The sequence below is a fragment of the Harpia harpyja genome, chromosome 22 (genome assembly GCF_026419915.1).
Source record: "Harpia harpyja isolate bHarHar1 chromosome 22, bHarHar1 primary haplotype, whole genome shotgun sequence".
Taxonomy (NCBI): Eukaryota; Metazoa; Chordata; class Aves; order Accipitriformes; family Accipitridae; genus Harpia; species Harpia harpyja.
In genome coordinates, this window is record NC_068961.1 from 19525686 (window position 1) to 19544077 (window position 18392).

Below are 18392 nucleotides of genomic sequence, written 5' to 3' on the forward strand. Positions count from 1 at the left end.
TGGGACGTTATGTGGCAGAAAGAGGAGCAGGTGATCCCTGTCGTTATGAATAGCAGCCTGCATGACAATATCCGTATGAAAAGGTTTTCTGTACTGTGAGCTACTTCACACACTGTTGTTTCAGCATGTTTTCTCTTGGCAGCTTCGCAAGGTGCTTTCTTCTTTGCTTTGGAGATACGTTAAACCAAAAGGAGCATTTGTGTCGGTAGCTTTTGATTTAAGAGAATACAAAGACTTTCTAAAAACATTCCTTCTAGTTTAGGATGCCTCTAGCATACCTGTAATAAATTCAGCAATAGAGAAGAGAGAAGAACATATCCTGCGTAAGGTAGGATTTTCTCCAGTATTTTGGCTTTTCCTCTTCCTTTGGAAAAAATAATCACCAAAAAATTGGAGAGCATTCATAACTGTTCCCACTTTACCTCCTACCCAGGCTGAGGAGGACCAAGTTTTATTTCAGAGACAAATAAGAGAATCTCATTTAAAAGGCGATTCCCACAGCCCGACCCCGTAAAGCACCGTTTCTGCAGCCGTTGAGGCGGGCGGCGTGTTGGCCATCATTTCACTGAAAACACTAGAAAGACCCTGTGCCGCCGGACCCCTGACGGAGTGGAAAGGCAGGAGCGCGTTGGTGCAGGCAGGGCTGGGGCAGAGCGCCGGCTCCTCTCCCCCCGCCGCCGCGGCACGTCGGCTCTCCTCCGCTCCACGACGCGGTGGTGTCCGCTCCGGAGGTTTCCCTGGGACGGACCAGCCGGCGGGATAGGGTTGCACTGCTGCCCGTTAGCATATCAGGCTGTTGCCACTCCGACGCTGCCGTGATAAGTGTCGCCGAAGGACCTATAAATAAATAACTAAGCCGCCTGTCTTATGCATGTTAATTATTCGTGGGCCAAGAGGACAGGAAACTTTTGAAGGTGGCTTTGATTCCTCTGGAGGTCCAAGCGGTCTGTCCTCCAGCCGCCGACAACCGTGCAGCGGTGCTTCCAGAAACCAGCAGCACATTGAGGCAGTGTCACGCACATTAAAAAAAAAAAAAAAAACAGTGAAAACCAGCGTCTCGGTGGGAGGAGAGGGGCGAGGAGGCTGAAGTCCGTGTTAGGCCATTTCACAGCATCAGGGAGGAGCCCAAGTATCTGCCTTGTCATCTGGCGTAGCTCACACCGCTGGGAAGTGACTTCTGCTGGCGTGGGGTTCCCGGCCCTGTTCCTCCCACCGTAGGTGGGACTGGAGTTGACTATCTGTAGTTGATATAGAGGTGACTATATTTCACTGATAGGTCACATAGTTTAAGAACAGCAGGATGGAACTTGGGAAAAGGTGGTGAAGAAATGTTAAGGATGGTGTCTTGGCTTGTTGAAAGTGGTGGTCATGCTCCCAAACGTGAGAAACCATCTGACTTTGCCCTCCTTCCCTGAGGGGGAAGCATGGCGTTTTCCAAACATTGGGACAACGCAGACTCATCACTGCCCACGTTTTCTGTGGTGGTCTCAGAATTTAGTGTCATTGTACCACAGACCGCATTTCAGATTGACACGGTCATGATGCTGGTTTGCAGGTGAGGTCATCTTGGAAGAACTGCAAATGCCCTAAATAGGTGCCACAGCTGTTTGCTCGTTTTCTGCTGCTTGCTGGTGAATACGGATCAAACACTCAACCCATGCAACAACATGCCTTGGTACTTAAGGCAGTGCAGTATTCCCACAAATGCTACGTTTCAGATGGCATCCTATAAGAACCCTCTAACGTGGAAAAGGAAAACCCTGAACAGAGCTCACTAGTAATATATGTTAATGAAGCTGTTTGAACTTTACAGCTCATAAGTGATTAATTACTGTGAATATTCCTTGCAGAGAGGGTCTGATCTTCTTCCCTTCACAATCAATAGTAGTTTGGCTATGCTGACCTCACTGAAAGCAGGACTGGTCCATATTTTACTGTGGCCATTTATTGTATCCAAAGTAGTCCAGAAGGGAGAGGTAAGCAGGACACCTGGTTCCACTGCTGTTCTGAGAGATCAGAGAGGACCCTAAATCACGCTGGTTGATGGCCCCACGTGTGCTTCTGAATACACCAGGCACTTCTTAGTGAGGAGAGGAGCGGTCTTCTGCCATGGCAAGATTTCAGTCAAAATATCAGCAGACTGGCTATAGGAAGGAGGGTGAACCAGGATATTTTTAGCCAATGATACCCTGAATTCTCATTTTACTTTATTCTGAAAATTGCCATAGTTGTGACAAGCGGGGATCTTGGCGTAACATGGGAGCCTTGCCTCCTCGGCTGTGGCCAATTCAGTAAGAGAAAGGGTGGATGTTACCACATTATCCACGTGGGAGCGTGCACCTGTGCTGTGCTGAAATGTGGTTATTCCCAATCAAAACCTACGAAGTATTGTTTGTCACATTAGACATGGGCCAGTTGTCACGCTTTTTTCTTTTATTGGCCTTTAAAAATATCTACAAAGTCATTATAAATAGACCTTCTTCCATTCAAGATGGCAACTTCATCCCACTGCTGAGGGATGTAATTTTCAATATGTGCACTTGAAATGCAGCCAAGTGGAATCCAAATGTCATGAACCGACTGGACGAGGACCAGCCCCCCACTTTGCAAACAGCCTCCATAATATCGCAGTGGGGCGCCAGGTCCAATTTCTTTCAAAGTCCGTGGGGTACCATCTGCTGGGGCACAGCTGGGCCTTCCTTCCCCAACTTTTCGAGGCTGACATTCCCTAAAGGATGAGTCTCTCTGCAGCCTTTCTTCATTTTCTACGTGTAGGCTTAATTTAAAGAATTTTTTATTCCACTTCTGCTCATAAAAATTAATCCCCTCCTGGTATGCAGGCTGCATTCTGTGCGTGAAGCTATTTCACTGCCCAGTGAAGTAACCTTGCAGCTTTTTGCGGTGTCAGAAAGCCGACACCTCTTGCTTTTTTCCCTCCTATCTCCATCTATTGTTATTGACTTCACGCTCCAGCTTTTGTGCTGAGTTCAGTATTTTATTTAGTAACTGATCCACACCAATTAAAGCATTGCATAAATCCCCAGCTGTCCAAGGGCCTGATTCTTCAAACTGAAGCGTAGGTCCAACATACCAGCCTTCTTCCTCCAGATTAAAAGGGGTTGTAGTCGAGGGACATTGCCAGGGTTGCTGCTGTGGTGCTACCCTTCACAAAGCAGATTTAAGAGCGTAGTCCTGATGTGGGATTTGAATGCTATCAAAAAGCAAATAATGCAAATCCTGTGGTGTTTTTTTTAATTCTGGAGAGGTACCTACTGACTTCTAACCTGTACCAATAGCAAAATCTATCAGTGGCACATTTGTGTTCTTCAGCCCTGAGATTGTGTTTTAACGGTTTGAGTCTGTTCTTATAACCCAGAGGCAGAACCATGTTTTCCCGCTAACTGCGTTCTCATCGTATTTATCTTTGCCTACGCTTTACCTACGCAGGAGAGGAAAATACCTTCAGTGTTGCCCTTGCATTAGGACACGGTAATATTAAATGAGCGAGGAGCGGCACAGAGGAGATGCGGTCACCCCGACTAGCGCTGCTTGCTCCCCTAAGTGCTTCCACTGCCCACAAAACACAGAAGAAAGAGCCGACGGTGCCGTGCGAGACTGTGTGTAGCCGTGCGCGCTCCCGCCACACCATGCCTCACGAAGCTTGTAAAGCACTTTTTGCATGCTTTTTAACAGGCCACTAACGACAAGTCTCTTGAGAAATTCTAAATTAAAGTATTTTTTTCCATTTTACGCTTGGCAGCATGCCATTAAAGCAAAATAAGGAGGTAGCGGCAATGTTGATGATTTGAAAAGAACATTCGTGTTTTCTCTTGCGCAGCACCAAAAGCACACGCTTTTGCGGAGATGATAAGATGCTGGTAGACCCTTTGGTGCTGAAGAAGAAGCTCAATAGGATGGCGACAGAGCAAGGGGCCTTTGCTGTTCTCAGCAGCCTGCTGCTGTACGTCACCGAGCTCGTGGCCGGCGATCCACAGCTCAGCAACAAGAGGACAAAATGGGCAGAAGGTAAAGAAAACAAGGTGAGTTATAACCAGCCACGTCCAGATCCAAACAGGGGCCAGCATCCCACCAGATTTCAGCTCTTGCGGTCCAGATTTCTAAACAACAATCGTGAGCCGTACACCAAGAAAAGAAGAGAAGTCGGCAAACTGGTCATTAAAGAGAAGCTGTGGGTGAGCAGGGCTGGTAACAAGCTGGACAGAAGCAGAGACAGGAAAGGAGATGGAAAAGCAGCGGAGGAGGATGCAGACACAGCGCCCAGCGAGAGGGCCAGGTGGAGCTGCGCGAGTGCGAAAAACACAGTGAAGGACATCCTGAAGAAATTTTTAGCTGCCGAAGAAAAAGAAGCCAAGGAGAACTCTCCCAGCTGGAAGAAGAAGGGGCCGAACAGCGGTTTGCCGAAAATAGTCAACAGGAGTTCGGTCCTGTCCAAACTGAAGGAGCAGTTTGAACAAAACGCTCTCTGCTCAGCTGCAGAGGTGAAAGCATCGCTCTTGTGCAAAGGTGAGAAAAAGACTAAAAAATTCCCGAGTAGAAAAACTATTCGTAAGCCAGAGGTCAGAGTCCTGCGCACGGCAGCAATGACAGCCACAGACATAAACAGTCCAGAATCCCAATATTTAGTGTGCTCCACGGTCCCGGTGCCCAGACTCAGCATCGTTACCAAAATTAACCATCCTTGGAGCTGGTCGAAAAATAACGCCGCGAAGCAGGCTTTCGGTCATGATACACCACTGAAGGAACAGGGGGGGTCTGACAGAGAGCCCGGTGAGAACAAAACACCCGCAAATGCAGCACAGGACAGGGAGAACAAAGAAGAGTTACCGCTGGCACCTGAGGCCATGCCTGATGCAAAGGACCGTGCTGAGGCTAAAGTAGATTCCACAAAGCAAAGATCCAACTTTACTCCTAATCTAGATAGCTCTTCCACTACCCGTAAAAACAAAGCTCTTGCAGACTGCGTTCCTCCCTTGTCTGAATATAGTCTAGGCTGTGACGGGAATAACATGCCAGCTGGGCCTGATACATCTTCACTATTGGGGATTACCAATGCTGTGCGACGTGTCAAGGAAGACAGCCCACCTTCTAACTCGCCTTACTCTGGCACAGCTGAAGGATCCCATGAAGAAAGTCCTCAGGATACTAAAAGAGGTGAGATTCCTGAAATAACTATGTACGTATACAGTTCAGAGGAAGTTGACACAGAGCTCACAGAGCCAGAAAAGGATCCTTTCTTTGCAGGCCAAAAATGTTTTCCAGAGCAGAAAGCACTGGGAAACATTCTGCCATTTCGCTCTCCAGGAGTCCAAGCATCTCGTGAAGTTGAACCTCCAGTGGAGGATCGACAGCTAACTCTCCGAACACCAGCTTCTGGCAAAAGGCCACTGATAATCCAAAAAGAAGCACCAGGTTTAAGAGGCAGGTGCTCTGAAGAAGCCAAAGAAGGAGCAAAATACTACAGTGAAGAGAAAATATCCTCTACTTCTAGCAAAAATGCTAGTGATGTCCCAGCTAAAAAGGAAAAGGAGAATAAAACACCCAACAGCCAAATGCAAAATGAATCCAAAACCAAGCAGCCACAGCCTCCTCAAATGCCCAGCCCACAAAATAACTTTGGTAATTTCAGTGGGGACATATCAAATCCAGATGCAAATCAGACCAAACTCACACTCTCCTCAAATGAGAGCCAGGAGAAGAAGCCTGGTGCTGCAGAAGAAGAGCACATCTCTACTCATTCGGAAAAGACACAAAGCCCTTTGCCAGGTGACCTTGTGAAGCACCGTTCCTATATCGCCGAAGAAGATTTTGGGAAGGACAAATTATCTTCATCAAATGAAATGATGAATCATGCAAACAATCGAGCCCTGCACAGAGGTGCCTTGTCTGACCTGGAGACCTGTCACAAGCCATCCAAATCTTTCATTGAGCGTGAAGAGGCCACTGCAGATGAGATGTCCTGGCCTGACTCTGAGGCACGGCAGCCACCCTCGTCAACCCCTTTACCAACACCAATGAGTGGGATTGCAGGACAAAGAATCCATCGCACTCTTGGAAATCCTCCAGCCCTTCGACCTATTGATCTGGTGAGACAGGGAGCTGGTGGCGTGGGAGATGAGCATGCCAGCGATGGCTGTGAGAAGCATCCACCACCCTCTTCAGACGAGTCGACAAACCGTGGGAATGATACGACGGTGGAGAAGAAAACTGCATGTGATTTTAAGAACCAAGTGCTGCCCCCAAATCATGCAACAGAAGATGAAAACTCTACGGCTGAAGAGACAAATACATGTCCAAGATTTCAGAACTGTCTTTCACTTTCAACCAAGAAGCCAGGAAAACAGGAAAATAAAACCACGCTGGCAAGAAAGCCCCTATTAGCCTTGAAGAAGAACCGAACACCAACTTCAGAGGATACCAGGAAGAAAGGAAGTGATATGCTGGAAGAGAACCTGTTTCCTTCATCCGATGAATTGGTCTCAGACCAAAAGAAGCATGCAAAAGGTAAAAATAAGGTCTCCAAACATACAAAGGATAAGCTTTTGTCATCAGGTGGTGACATGAAGCATGAGAGTGATAGGACAGAGACAGATGAGAGAGAAGAGAGAAATGTCTTGCATAAATCTGAGGAGGAACAAGTATTCACACCAAGTGATACAGGGGATCATGATAATAACTCTTCAAATGAGAAGAATGCTCATAGACCTCAAACATCCCAGTCACCTTCATCAGAGCACGATACCAACATTCAAGGAGTGAAAAATACTGGGCAGGATTTGAAGCGTCTAACACCTTCAAGAGATTTTGTGAAACACGAACATGATATGGCAGTAGATGAAAACGTCACCTGCAATAAAGGGAAACACCACCTGTCCTCATCAAATGAACCAATGAAACATGCAAATGACAGTGCAGGGCTAAAAAACATCAAGTCAAGCTTCAAGAATTATTCAATGCCACCAAGAAATACATCAAGGCAGGACAATAAGACCACTGATGAGGAGAATACCCCTCATAATTTGAAAAATGAACCAGTGCAGCCTAAAAAGAGTTGTGAAGGAGAGAGGAATACTTCATGTGATCCTAAAAATCGAACACCATTATCAAATCCACTGATGAAGCAAGGCAAGAAATCGTCCCCTCTAGAGTCACAGAAAGAGGTGTCACCAGGTGACTTTGTAAAGCCTGAAACTAAGTTGTCCGAAAAAAAGACTAAACATGCCTCTGAGAAGATGCAGTCACCTTCTTCAAACAAAGTGCTGAAGCCTCAAGAAAGAAGCTCTTCAGGAGAGAGGAAGCAGAAGACACCAGCAGCGGAGGACACTGGGTCACCTGAAACAAAGTCTGTAAAAGAGGATAACGAGCACCAGCGTTCTGGGAAGTACCAGCTACCTCCTTCAAGAAAATCAGCAAAGCGTGAGGAAAACACTCCAGGAGGAGACAAGCAGCAAACAAGATTTGAAGATTTTACACCACCTGATACAGATGCTGCAAAAGAGAAGAACAAATTTCCAATTTCCAAGAAATACCGATCAGTATCGTCAGAAACATTGGTTAAGCCTCAAGAAAAAAATCCTCCAGAACAAAAGCAACAAACATCAGCTTCTGCAGGTTTTAAGAAGCCTGGTACTAACGCTGTAAAAGAAAAAGATGGAGATCCAAATTCTGAGAAGTCACCCTCTTCAAACAAAGTGGTGAAGTCCCCAGAAGAAAATGCTTCAGGAGATAGAAAGCAAAAGACACCAGCAGCGGAGGACGCCAGATCACCTGAAACAAAGTCTGTAAAAGAGGAAAACAAGCACCAGCGTTCTGGGAAGTACCAGCTACCTCCTTCAAGAAAATCAGCAAAGCGTGAGGAAAACACTCCAGGAGGAGACAAGCAGCAAACAAGATTTGAAGATTTTACACCACCTGATACGGATGCTGCAAAAGAGAAGAACAAATTTCCAATTTCCAAGAAATACCGATCAGTATCATCAGAAACATTGGTTAAGCCTCAAGAAAAAAATGCTCCAGAACAAAAGCAACAAACATCAGCTTCTGCAGGTTTTAAGAAGCCTGGTACTAACGCTGTAAAAGAAAAAGATGGAGATCCAAATTCTGAGAAGTCACCCTCTTCAAACAAAGTGGTGAAGTCCCCAGAAGAAAATGCTTCAGGAGATAGAAAGCAAAAGACACCAGCAGCGGAGGACGCCAGATCACCTGAAACAAAGTCTGTAAAAGAGGAAAACAAGCACCAGCGTTCTGGGAAGTACCAGCTACCTCCTTCAAGAAAATCAGCAAAGCGTGAGGAAAACACTCCAGGAGGAGACAAGCAGCAAACAAGATTTGAAGATTTTACACCACCTGATACGGATGCTGCAAAAGAGAAGAACAAATTTCCAATTTCCAAGAAATACCGATCAGTATCATCAGAAACATTGGTTAAGCCTCAAGAAAAAAATGCTCCAGAACAAAAGCAACAAACATCAGCTTCTGCAGGTTTTAAGAAGCCTGGTATTAACGCTGTAAAAGAAAAAGATGGAGATCCAAATTCTGAGAAGTCACCCTCTTCGAACAAAGTGGTGAAGTCCCAAGAAAAAAATGCTTCAAGAGATAGAAAGCAGAAGACACCAGCAGCGGAGGACATCAGGTCACCTGAAGCAAAAGCTGTAAAAGAGGGTGATAAACACCAGTGTTCTGGGAACCATCAGTTACCTCCTTCAAGTAAATCATCAAAGCCTGAGAAAAACGCTCCAGGAAGAGGAAAACAACAAACTGTATCTGAAAGTTTTACAAAGCCTGATGTAAGGGCTGTAAAAGATAAAAACAAAGATCCAGGTTCTGGAACGTGCCAGTCCCCATCTTCAAATTTGCTGGTGAAGCCTCAAGAAAAGAATGCCACAGCCAAAAAGAAGCAATCGCCACCGCCACCTGACAAAAAAGCAACGTATAAAACTGGTAGTCCAGAAAAGAAGAGTGGACCTGAGAGAAGAGACAAATACCAGCTACGCTCTTCAGCTCAATCAGAGCAGCTCAGCAATGACAGCTCAGGAAAGGCAGGCCCTGCGGGCGACATCAAGAGCTATCAAGCTCCATTGCCAAGTGATGGCCTAAATTGTAAAAGCAATACTGTCCCAAAATACACCAGTTTGTCTAATAGGGAGAAGTCCCCCAAATCATCCTCATTTCATGTTGCATCAAAAGACGAGGAAAATCCTGCTGGAAATCGAAAAAAGCAGTCTGGATTTAAGAAGTACCAAGTGCTCTCATCAAAGAATTTGGTGAGGCATGAGAAAGAGGTTGCTGAAAGGGAGGGGAGCTGGCAGGCAGCTGGCAAAACAAGTGAGGAAAAAGCAGAACTGGAGGACTGCTCTAAAGCAGCGTCATTCTCAAAATACACAGTGGAAAGCTACAGCGAAAGACTCTTAGATTCATCTTTCAAACCATTGATCATTAGAGTAACTGACACATTTAAACATCACAGCTAAAAAATACAGCTACAGCTTAGGCAAGAACTTACAGCCGATCATGCCACCGATTCTCTCGATCTTTCTTTTTTCCTTTACTCTCCAGGGCATTACATTATCATTTTTTAATCACAAGGACATTGATGTGCATCTATCTGAGCTGGGCTTTTTTCCTTTCTTAAACATTAGCCTGAAGACAAGAATTAAATTAATCACTGCAAGTGAATTAGCTAATCACTGAATTAATCATCAGTTTATAAATTAAATACGAGAAGGGCTTTGAGATCAGCGTGAATTCAGCCCTGCTCCAGACTCTCCTTGCTAACTAATGGGTTTTGTTTGCAACAAAGACGACTGTTCAGGGTGAATTCTATTTGTATTTACTTATTCTAATGAAACTCCGCTAGTACTTCTTCCAGGAATGGTGGTAGGCAGTGTCAGCTTTAATTATGTCAAAAAGTGCTTGTTCTAAGCTCTGCCTTTTCACAGATTAACAGGACCTGTTGATCTATTGCTGCACTGAGTGACGCTGTTAGCAGAAGTAGTGAGGGAAGGAGGGGAATGCTTCGTTTATCTGCAGAAAAATCCTCAAAGGACATTGATGCTACAAGAGGACTTACAGCAAATGCAAATGTTCAGCCTCATTAATATTAATATTGGAAAAATAGTGATTTAACCTCCTCTGAAGCTATTTGCACTTTGGCCATACACTGTGTGCATTATTGTTGTAAAGATACGCCCTTTCAAGGGGTTCTTAATTACTGCAGAGGAACACGCAGCAAGCGTAAGTGCTCAGAAAAGCCCGACACTGAAAGGCCCTGAGGACCTCTCCTGCGGACAATGTAAGCCGGAGAGAGGCAACACCTTGCCAGGGCAATTCAGATTTTCTGGGACATCTGCCCCACTCCGAATCCCGGGGCACGCAGACATGAGGCAGGTGCCGCAGCTCACGTAAAAAGTCTTAGGAAGTGTTTATTCTACAAGGCAATGTGAAACGGAGCAGTAAGAAGCAGCCAGCGCCACTGAATCCTGCTGACGGGATACGATTTTTTGTGTTTACAGCAGTAGCGGCTTCCGCACAAAGTTTGCGCGTGACGAACGTCGTTTCGGAGAAGCGAGGGCAGGGTTGCTGCCTTGGGTGTCGTAGAAAAGCTGCAACGGGCAGAGAAATCTTACAGCACCCTTCTCCCATACATCGGTTTAGCTTAGCGTTGTAACCGTGCATTCAGGTTAAAACTTACTGCGGAGCAGCCCTAAGGACCCCCGGCTTCAGAAAGTTGCAGAGCTATGCGGGAAAAGAGAGGGTTTTACACAAGCAAGGGAATTTGATTTTTAGGAGACTCTCTGCGCAGCCCCGACCCGCTGCCAGCAAGGGAATGAGGACAAAAGGAGGCTGGCAGCAAGCAGAGATCATTTAAACCCCTTTTCCAGCACGACGCGCACCAGTCACATACGTGACAACTGGGCTGGCCCGGCCGGCCACGCTGCCGGGGGGGAGAGGGGAGGTGAACATCGTGTCCCCTGACTGCCGAAGAGGCTTAGACTTTAATTTCTTTTCCTTCACCACGTGCCAAGAATTAGGCTTTCTGGCATCCGGAGGCTCACAAAATTAAAATCACATATGTATATCACGCCGGTCCTCAAAACAGAGGCTAAACAGAATTTATTGGAGGTACAAGACTGCCCTTCTGCGCAGAGGTGTGTTTCGCCCACTGAGCTTTTATGAGCTGGCAACCATAAAGGCCACTTTGTACTAAACCTAAACCATAATTTACTTTTTATTGTCCATGATTTCATTTCCCATTTGAGAAAAGTCCTTACAACATAAAGCTTTTGCAGCAGACTTGAATAGTAAATTCTCTATGAGCTGGCTTGTCCTGCAAGCACAGGAGAAGCCGTTTTAATTATTCTTTTCTAATCTTTTAAAAGAAGAAATTTAAAGGGGGGGGGGGTTGCCCCTTATTCACATCTGGAAAGATCACTACCCTGTCACAAATTAAAGGACTTCTGCCTGCCAGATATTAAGCAGGTAGTCAGTGCGTACCAGGAGGTACCCTCAACTCCTCCAATTTACACCTGCAACGTCTGTTTTTCTCAACAGAGATACAGCACTAGGAGACTCAGACGCAGCACCCTACGTTCAGGACAAGTCAGGCAGAGTCATCTTGTGAGGGTTAACTTTTAGGTTGTTGCATGACTTAATCTCTGCTGGTAAGACATAAATCATCCATCCAAGTGAATTGACTGTTCCTCCCTGAAGAGCACTTAAAACATGACAGAGATTGGCACTAAATGCATCCTTAAGGGTAATGCCTCACTTAAGCAAATCACCAAGTTTTGTTTCAGGAGTTGATACAATTAATCCTCCAGGAAAGGAGAGAGCAAGACCATACGAATTCCAGTGGTGATGGCTAGAAGAGCAGTAGAAGATTGGTGTGTCTTGCAGTCAACAGCCCAAAACAAGCCGCTCCAGACCATGCTGGCAGGAAATTTAACACTGGTGATAAGCAAAGAAAAGTCAGAAATGGGTATTTCGGAAAGAACAGGAGTTCGAGGAAGGGTACGCAGATCTACGCCAGCTGTGCCAGAAGGGGTGCAAATGGCAAGGCTCGGACCTTGACGCCCTTGCCTGAGGGAGATACGCAACAGAAAATAAGGTTTCGTTCCCAGTGCCCAGGAATCCTTCCCGGCCTCCTTTGCCCCAGGAGGAGAGGTCCCGAGCCTCTGCTCTCCTTTGAGCACATCTCCCACCTTGTCACAGCAGAGGCGGCGGAGGGAGCCCTCCCAGCCTGCTATTTCACTTTGTCTGACCGGGTAACGGGTATTTTTGACGCATCTGCTGGCACATCTCTTGGCTTTCGTAGTTTTGCGTGGTGGGTATAATTCTGTACAGTTCTGTTGCTCCACCATACTACAGCCTTCTGCTTTACTAAAACGCCTCTTTCGAGGCAAGCATCTCTCAAGGTCACTGAAGGCATTAGGTCCTTAGCCCTCACTAAATGCAGCAGGAGGGGTTTTTTGCCAGTTTTAGTAATGCTTCCTTAAAGCCCTGGCTTAGCTATAGACACAGACAGACAATCAAAACCAGGCCAGGCACACAGAAAATAAAGAAAAAACAAAGCCCAGGTGGAAAAGGTTTTTCAGCATTACACCTGTGTCGTGACACAGTTTGAACTTTCAGATTCTTATGCAATTAACCTCTGATAGAGATTTTTTTAAGGGGACTGGACAAAATGAATGACAATGTCATTTCACCAGGTGTAGCCCATTGCTTTGGATTCTCCAAAGCATAGATTTCCAGGAGCTTTTGAAAGCCTGAATAAAGGAGGTGTTTGAGGGGAGTCCCAACTCCGAGCTGGAACTGGGGCACCTGAAGGGTCCCAGCTGAAGAAACTGGTCTGAGGTGGGTTCGGTGGTAAGTGGTGGGGTAGAGGTCGGGGCAAGCAGAGAAGCCATGCAGGCTTCCAGGAGCAGCCATCAGTAAAGTCTTTCAGATTTTTTATGTCCTCTCTAACTAGGCCATAGTAAAAATCTTCCCTAGCACTTCGTATCAGCAGGACACCTCTCAGATGGGCTTAGTAGTAGGGGATTCACAGAAGGATTGGTTTGGGGTGATTTGGGTAGCCAAGCATGGACCCAAAAAAACCTGCATGCCGGTGTGGAAGCACAGTCTCCTTCCCACCATCAAACACGTGCCCATCATCTCCTACAGCAATGCAGCCCTCGACTGAGATGCTTGGGGCTCAGCGGGGCAGACCCAGGTCTCCAGAGTCCCAGCTTTGTAAAGAGACCACCACTTTCTCCAAAAGTTTCGTGAAGCGAACGTGATGCCCATATTTCTGGGGCTTCAGATGCCAAGAGAGCTCAGGGGACCCAGGGAAGGGCTGAGAGCTCCCTCTCCCCCCCCAGCTCAGAAAGCTGTGCTGGATGAACGTTGCCTCCATGAAACTGTAACGAAGAGCTCCCGCTTGCTCATTTCTTTTTTTTTTTTTTTTTTAAGTTGAAAGAGGGCATATAAAGCATAGCTACTCTCAGCAAAAACTGCCCAAGCCCTGAGAAGTTTAGCCAGTGGAAGAACTCAGGCCAGTGCTGTACCATGAGGCACGATGGGTCCACATCAAAGTTAGGAAATGTGTCACTATTTTTCTCCAGACCTCAAAACCGGGAAGAAACTGTTGTTCTGGTAGTGCTGTCTGATTCCAAATTGTTCAAATGAAACAAAAAAAAATTAATGAATGCACACTTCTGGCTCTGAACTGTGAAATAACTGAGTAATTTATCAGCATCTTCTAGAGTCGTTTCTCAGATGACCTTTAACACATTGTGCATGATAAAAAAGATAGAGACCACGACCTTAAGTTGTACAATTTGCTTCAGGTTTTCGTCGTTATACTTTTTTGGATGTCAGTGGAGCTGGTAATAGAAGAAAGCACTAAAGAGAATAGAAAAGACCTCATATTAAAATGCAGCTCCCCCTTCACCCCCATTTTAGCTTTTTCATCTCCACCTGCACCAGCAGATCCCAGCACACCGGGATTATTCAGGATTTCGGTGAAGCATCCCGAGGAGCCGCAGAGGAGATCTCTGGGCTGCTGACAGGAATAACGCTCCACCTAATGGCTGCATTTGTAAAGCAGGGATGAAGGCAGAGGAAAAGTGGGAATAGTGGTGGGAATAGTAGGGAAATTCAGGGAACCATTTCTTCTCTTATTCCTGTGCCGGTAAGGACTGTACATCATCCAGAAGGAGCTCATCTGTGTGACCAGAGAAACCTTACAAGTAATAACTGGGGATCCTTACGGCTTTTGGGGTGGGGGGTTGCTCTGTAACACAAGGAAATCTCTGTTGCCTGAGAAATAAGCATAGAGGTATTATCAGCTAGTAGGAGAAACAATTTTAACTACTTCACTCACTATGTGGTTTCCAAAATGTGTCGTGTCCTCCAAGCTTTATTTCTCTCTTTCATTTCTGTGAGCATCTCTTTTTATAGAATGAAGCATTTTTCACTCCTTGATGAGAACTTTCAGCACAGGAGGAAAATCTTGCTGGGTATCCGCTTTCCTGCCAACTAAAAGACTTTTTGTATACTGAATAGCCAAAGCAGCAGCAGGTCAGTATTTTACCTCTTACGACCTGAAGGACCTGAAACAGTTTGGGGAATTGCTAGACATCTCCCGCTATGGTGCTTGGTTTGTCCTTACGGTGCGTTCAGTGGCTTGTATTTCACTGAGCTGCAGGTGCAAGAACAACTTGTAAGATGGTGGGATTTTCACTTGGCAAGCAAGCGCTACAGCAGCCTTTCAAAGATGCATGTCATGCAGCAGCAGAAATATACTGCCAGAGGGAAAATTTCCTGAGACAATAAAGCCATAAAAATCTATAATGCACTGAACTGGTTAGCCTCAAAAAGCCACCAAATAACTGTTCGGGCCTATGTTTTTGAAAATGGCTAGTGATTCCAAATATCCAACATGGGACACCTTATCAAAGGATCTGATTTTGGGGGTAAGTGCTCAGTACTTGCTGTCTGAAAATCAAGCTTCATTCATAAGATGCCTTATGTTAGGCAACCAAAGCCCCTTCTAAAAAAATTGACCCAGATTTCTGAAATACAGGAGAGTTTCACAGGCACCTACTTGCCCCTGCATCTACAAAAAAAAAGGCTGTGAACAAAAGAACTGGTGAGCAGGGACCGGCCAGCTCGCCACAGCCCTGTGGGTGAATGCAGCCAGTGCAGGTTGCTTTTCCCGCGAGGAATTGCAACCAGTTTCTGCAGACAGCACACCTTTTTGGCCTGCACCACGGCAGTTGCTAAGCCAGTCACTCTGGCCCTTGCAGGGAGGTGAGAGAGTTTTTATGTGGCTGAGATGCAGCCTAAAAAGAAGGTGAGTCCTTCCTATCGCTGTGCTCCCCGAGGCTTCTGGAAGGAATGAAAGCAAGAAAACTCTTGGACACTGTAGAGCCAGTCCATCCTTACCAAGAAACAACTGTGTTTAGTCAAGTTACACCATCAGAGTGAAATGCTTGTGTCCCTTGGGATTCGTACCAATACAACGGACTACCCAAAGGCAGCTCTGGATTGCTAGCCCCGGTTACTGAGATCTTTCATTCTTCTGAAGAATGGGAACAGTGCGGGCAGCGGTGATCCAAGCGCCCAAATAGGGTCCCACCAAATGTACCTCAGCTCTAACTGCCTCCAGACTCCAGGAAACTTATCGCAGAAGAACAGAAATCCCCAAAAGACATCTTCTTTATTAACTCATTTAAATTACACCCATCATGTAACAAGAAAGCCTGTACCATTGTCATATCACACAGATTTCTTAATAAAACTGTTTTCCTTCTTAGATGGGTTACTTATTTGTACCACTGAGTCTTACTTGTGTGTCGAGAAGATGAAAATAATAAAAGCGTACAAAATAACGGTTTTGTAATCATTCTGTCATTATCAAGGAAGGAGCATGAGAAACAAAGACAAACAGCGCCTGTAAGTATCTCATCAGTATGCAGACTGTTTTCCTTATGCCCAAGAGAGCTGACACATGCTGAGTTTCATGGGACAGCTGGGAATAGGTAGAAAACACGGAGCATTAATTATGCAAATATTGTGGCTTTGAAAAGAGCACCACAAGCTGCACTTTCTGCAGCTTGCTCCCTGCTGCCCTGTCCCCACCAGCTCCTCAGACCTCGGCAAAGAGCAAGCTGCGTGCCAGGGAGGTGACTCCAGCCACCGAAATAGGAGCAGCGATGGGCTAAGGACCAGGTTGATGGGACCAACCTCCTCCTCCTCCCACGCTGCCCATGGAGTGAGGGTGGCCAGCCAGGGCTGCATGACCTGACGTGACTGCCTGTCTTGCTTTTGCTTAGTGATGGGAGGGATTAAACGCACACCTGAAACGAACCGGGTGCCGCGGCAGGGCTGGAGGAGGTTTGGCTATCCGTGATTCAAGGCTGGCAGGAGAAGTCAGTAACCTGGTGACCACGTTAGTGCGTTAGAGCTGCAGAAATGCCTCAGGCAGCTCCTTCGTCGTATATAAACTTCAAGGAAAACAGCATTTACTGTTGAGGTTGCTGGATGCTGTCCTCTCTAGAACACGAAACTCAAGCTCCCACAAATGCCGCTGAAGGGAAGAGAGGGATCTTGCTGAGGCTTCACCCTGCCCCATCTGAAGAAGTTTTGGAGGAGCCGAGTTCAGTTCTGTTCCTTCTTGTCACAAACTGTCTGTGCAATCATCGGCGCTTAATCCGTCCGCACGCTCCACCTCCAAACCAGAGGACGTGCTTTGGAGGCAGCGGGGAGCTCGGGTGCCCGCTGTGGCCAAGGTCTGGCAAGCACCCAGTCTGGACCCACCACCCGGACCCGAGCAGCACTGGGAAACCAGGACGGAGGCTGCCCGCCCACATTCGCCGTTGTCCCGTGCATCGGACTCCTCTTCCAACATCACCGCCGCTGATCCACACCTCCCACCCGGCTCTTTCCGTGTTAATTCTCCAGGGGACATGTGTAGGTGAGCGGGAGAAGAGCGGTGGAGAGTGGGCAGAGCTGCGGTAGGAGACAACCCACGTGAGCACGCAGGTTATCGGAGCGATCCCGCACACAGGCAACGCTTTTTGAGCTGAATATTTAGTCGAGTTGCAACTCCCCTGTTATTACCCAAAATGATGCTAGCCGTTGCTTGGGGACTTCTGATGTTCCTCTGGCGTTTCTCTTTACGGGCTCGTGCAAACCCTGTTTGAAAAAGGCACAAAGGGTCTGTGTAAAGTGTGTGGGAGCGCAATTCCCAGCAGGAGCACATATGAAGCTGAACGTCACTAAGAATTAGAAGAAACAGACTTGTACGAGTACCACATGGAAGCAAGCACTTAAGCACAAGCTGTCCTAAGAAAATATAATGAAAACACAGGTAAGTCTTGATTTCCACCCACACACACACAAAACACAGTAAGTCTTTCTGACATCAAAAGGATCAGCTTCTTTCTATGCCTTGCTTCTCCATCCACGTAATGGGAATGAATGACTTTTCCCCTTGCCTTGGTGCCTGTCTTTGTATACATGATATATAAGTTTTTTGGGTCATGGCAGTCTGCACAAGTGTATGTACGTGGATGTACCACCCACCTGACTGCAACCAAGAGCTCACCTCAAGTTTCCAGGCAATGTGGAAACTCAGACTGAAGCTTACATTTATTATTTTCTATTAACTTCAGTCCCTCGTTTTCAGAATTCACCTGGAAGCAGACAAGCAGCACAAGCGCAACCTCTGCATGCTCCCTTCCAAACAAGCTAACACTGGGGCTTAGTTTTACATTAAAAAATTGGTTCACTGACTTATTTAAATACCTTTTTAAAACAAGTGGCCACTGCTCTCCAATGTACACCACTAGCGCCCAACTCTAGGCAAACAGAAACGCAAACTCAGGTCTGTCTTTATGCTTTCTCCTTCAGAAACCTGGGTTTAAATGAAAAATCTGCTGTTCGCAAATCCCAGGGGCTAAACTATGATGAGATAATTGTCCACGTCCCAGGGGCTGAAAAACAGTTCAGCTTCACTTCTGAAGGCCGTGAGATCACGAAAGCCTCTGTGAGGATCGTTAAAATTCCTCTTGGCGTGCCCTGTGACTGATGAAGTATTGTAAGAGCATATTAAGTCAACCAGCAGCGACAGGACCCCGAAGCTTTGACAGGTTCTCTGGGCAGCAAACTCCGCAGCAGAAGCTCCAGGTGGGACAAGACCACCCCCAAACCTCCGAAAAGAGCCAGAGGAGACCATGGCAGACAGGCTTGGGTCTCGCTCACATTTGGCAGGACCAGTGGGGCCGAATGAGCCGTGAATTATGGGCAGGAGGCATAGCAGTAACAAGGCTCTGCTGTTTCTCATTAGCGTGCCGCATGATGGTATTTAGGACATGGCTTACAGGGCTGGC

At 46.5% G+C, this 18392-nt stretch overlaps 1 protein-coding gene across 1 annotated transcript; it reads left to right on the forward strand.

The window, feature by feature from the left end:
* The first annotated feature begins 9 nt into the window (after nucleotides 1–9).
* Nucleotides 10–15814, forward strand: LOC128135331 (uncharacterized). The gene is made up of 3 exons (XM_052774149.1): nucleotides 10–73; nucleotides 3814–11165; nucleotides 11569–15814. Exons 1-2 carry the CDS (start codon nucleotides 10–12, stop codon nucleotides 9486–9488), a joined length of 5739 nt encoding a protein of 1912 aa, XP_052630109.1. The 3' UTR covers nucleotides 9489–11165; nucleotides 11569–15814.
* Nucleotides 15815–18392: the final 2578 nt, after the last annotated feature.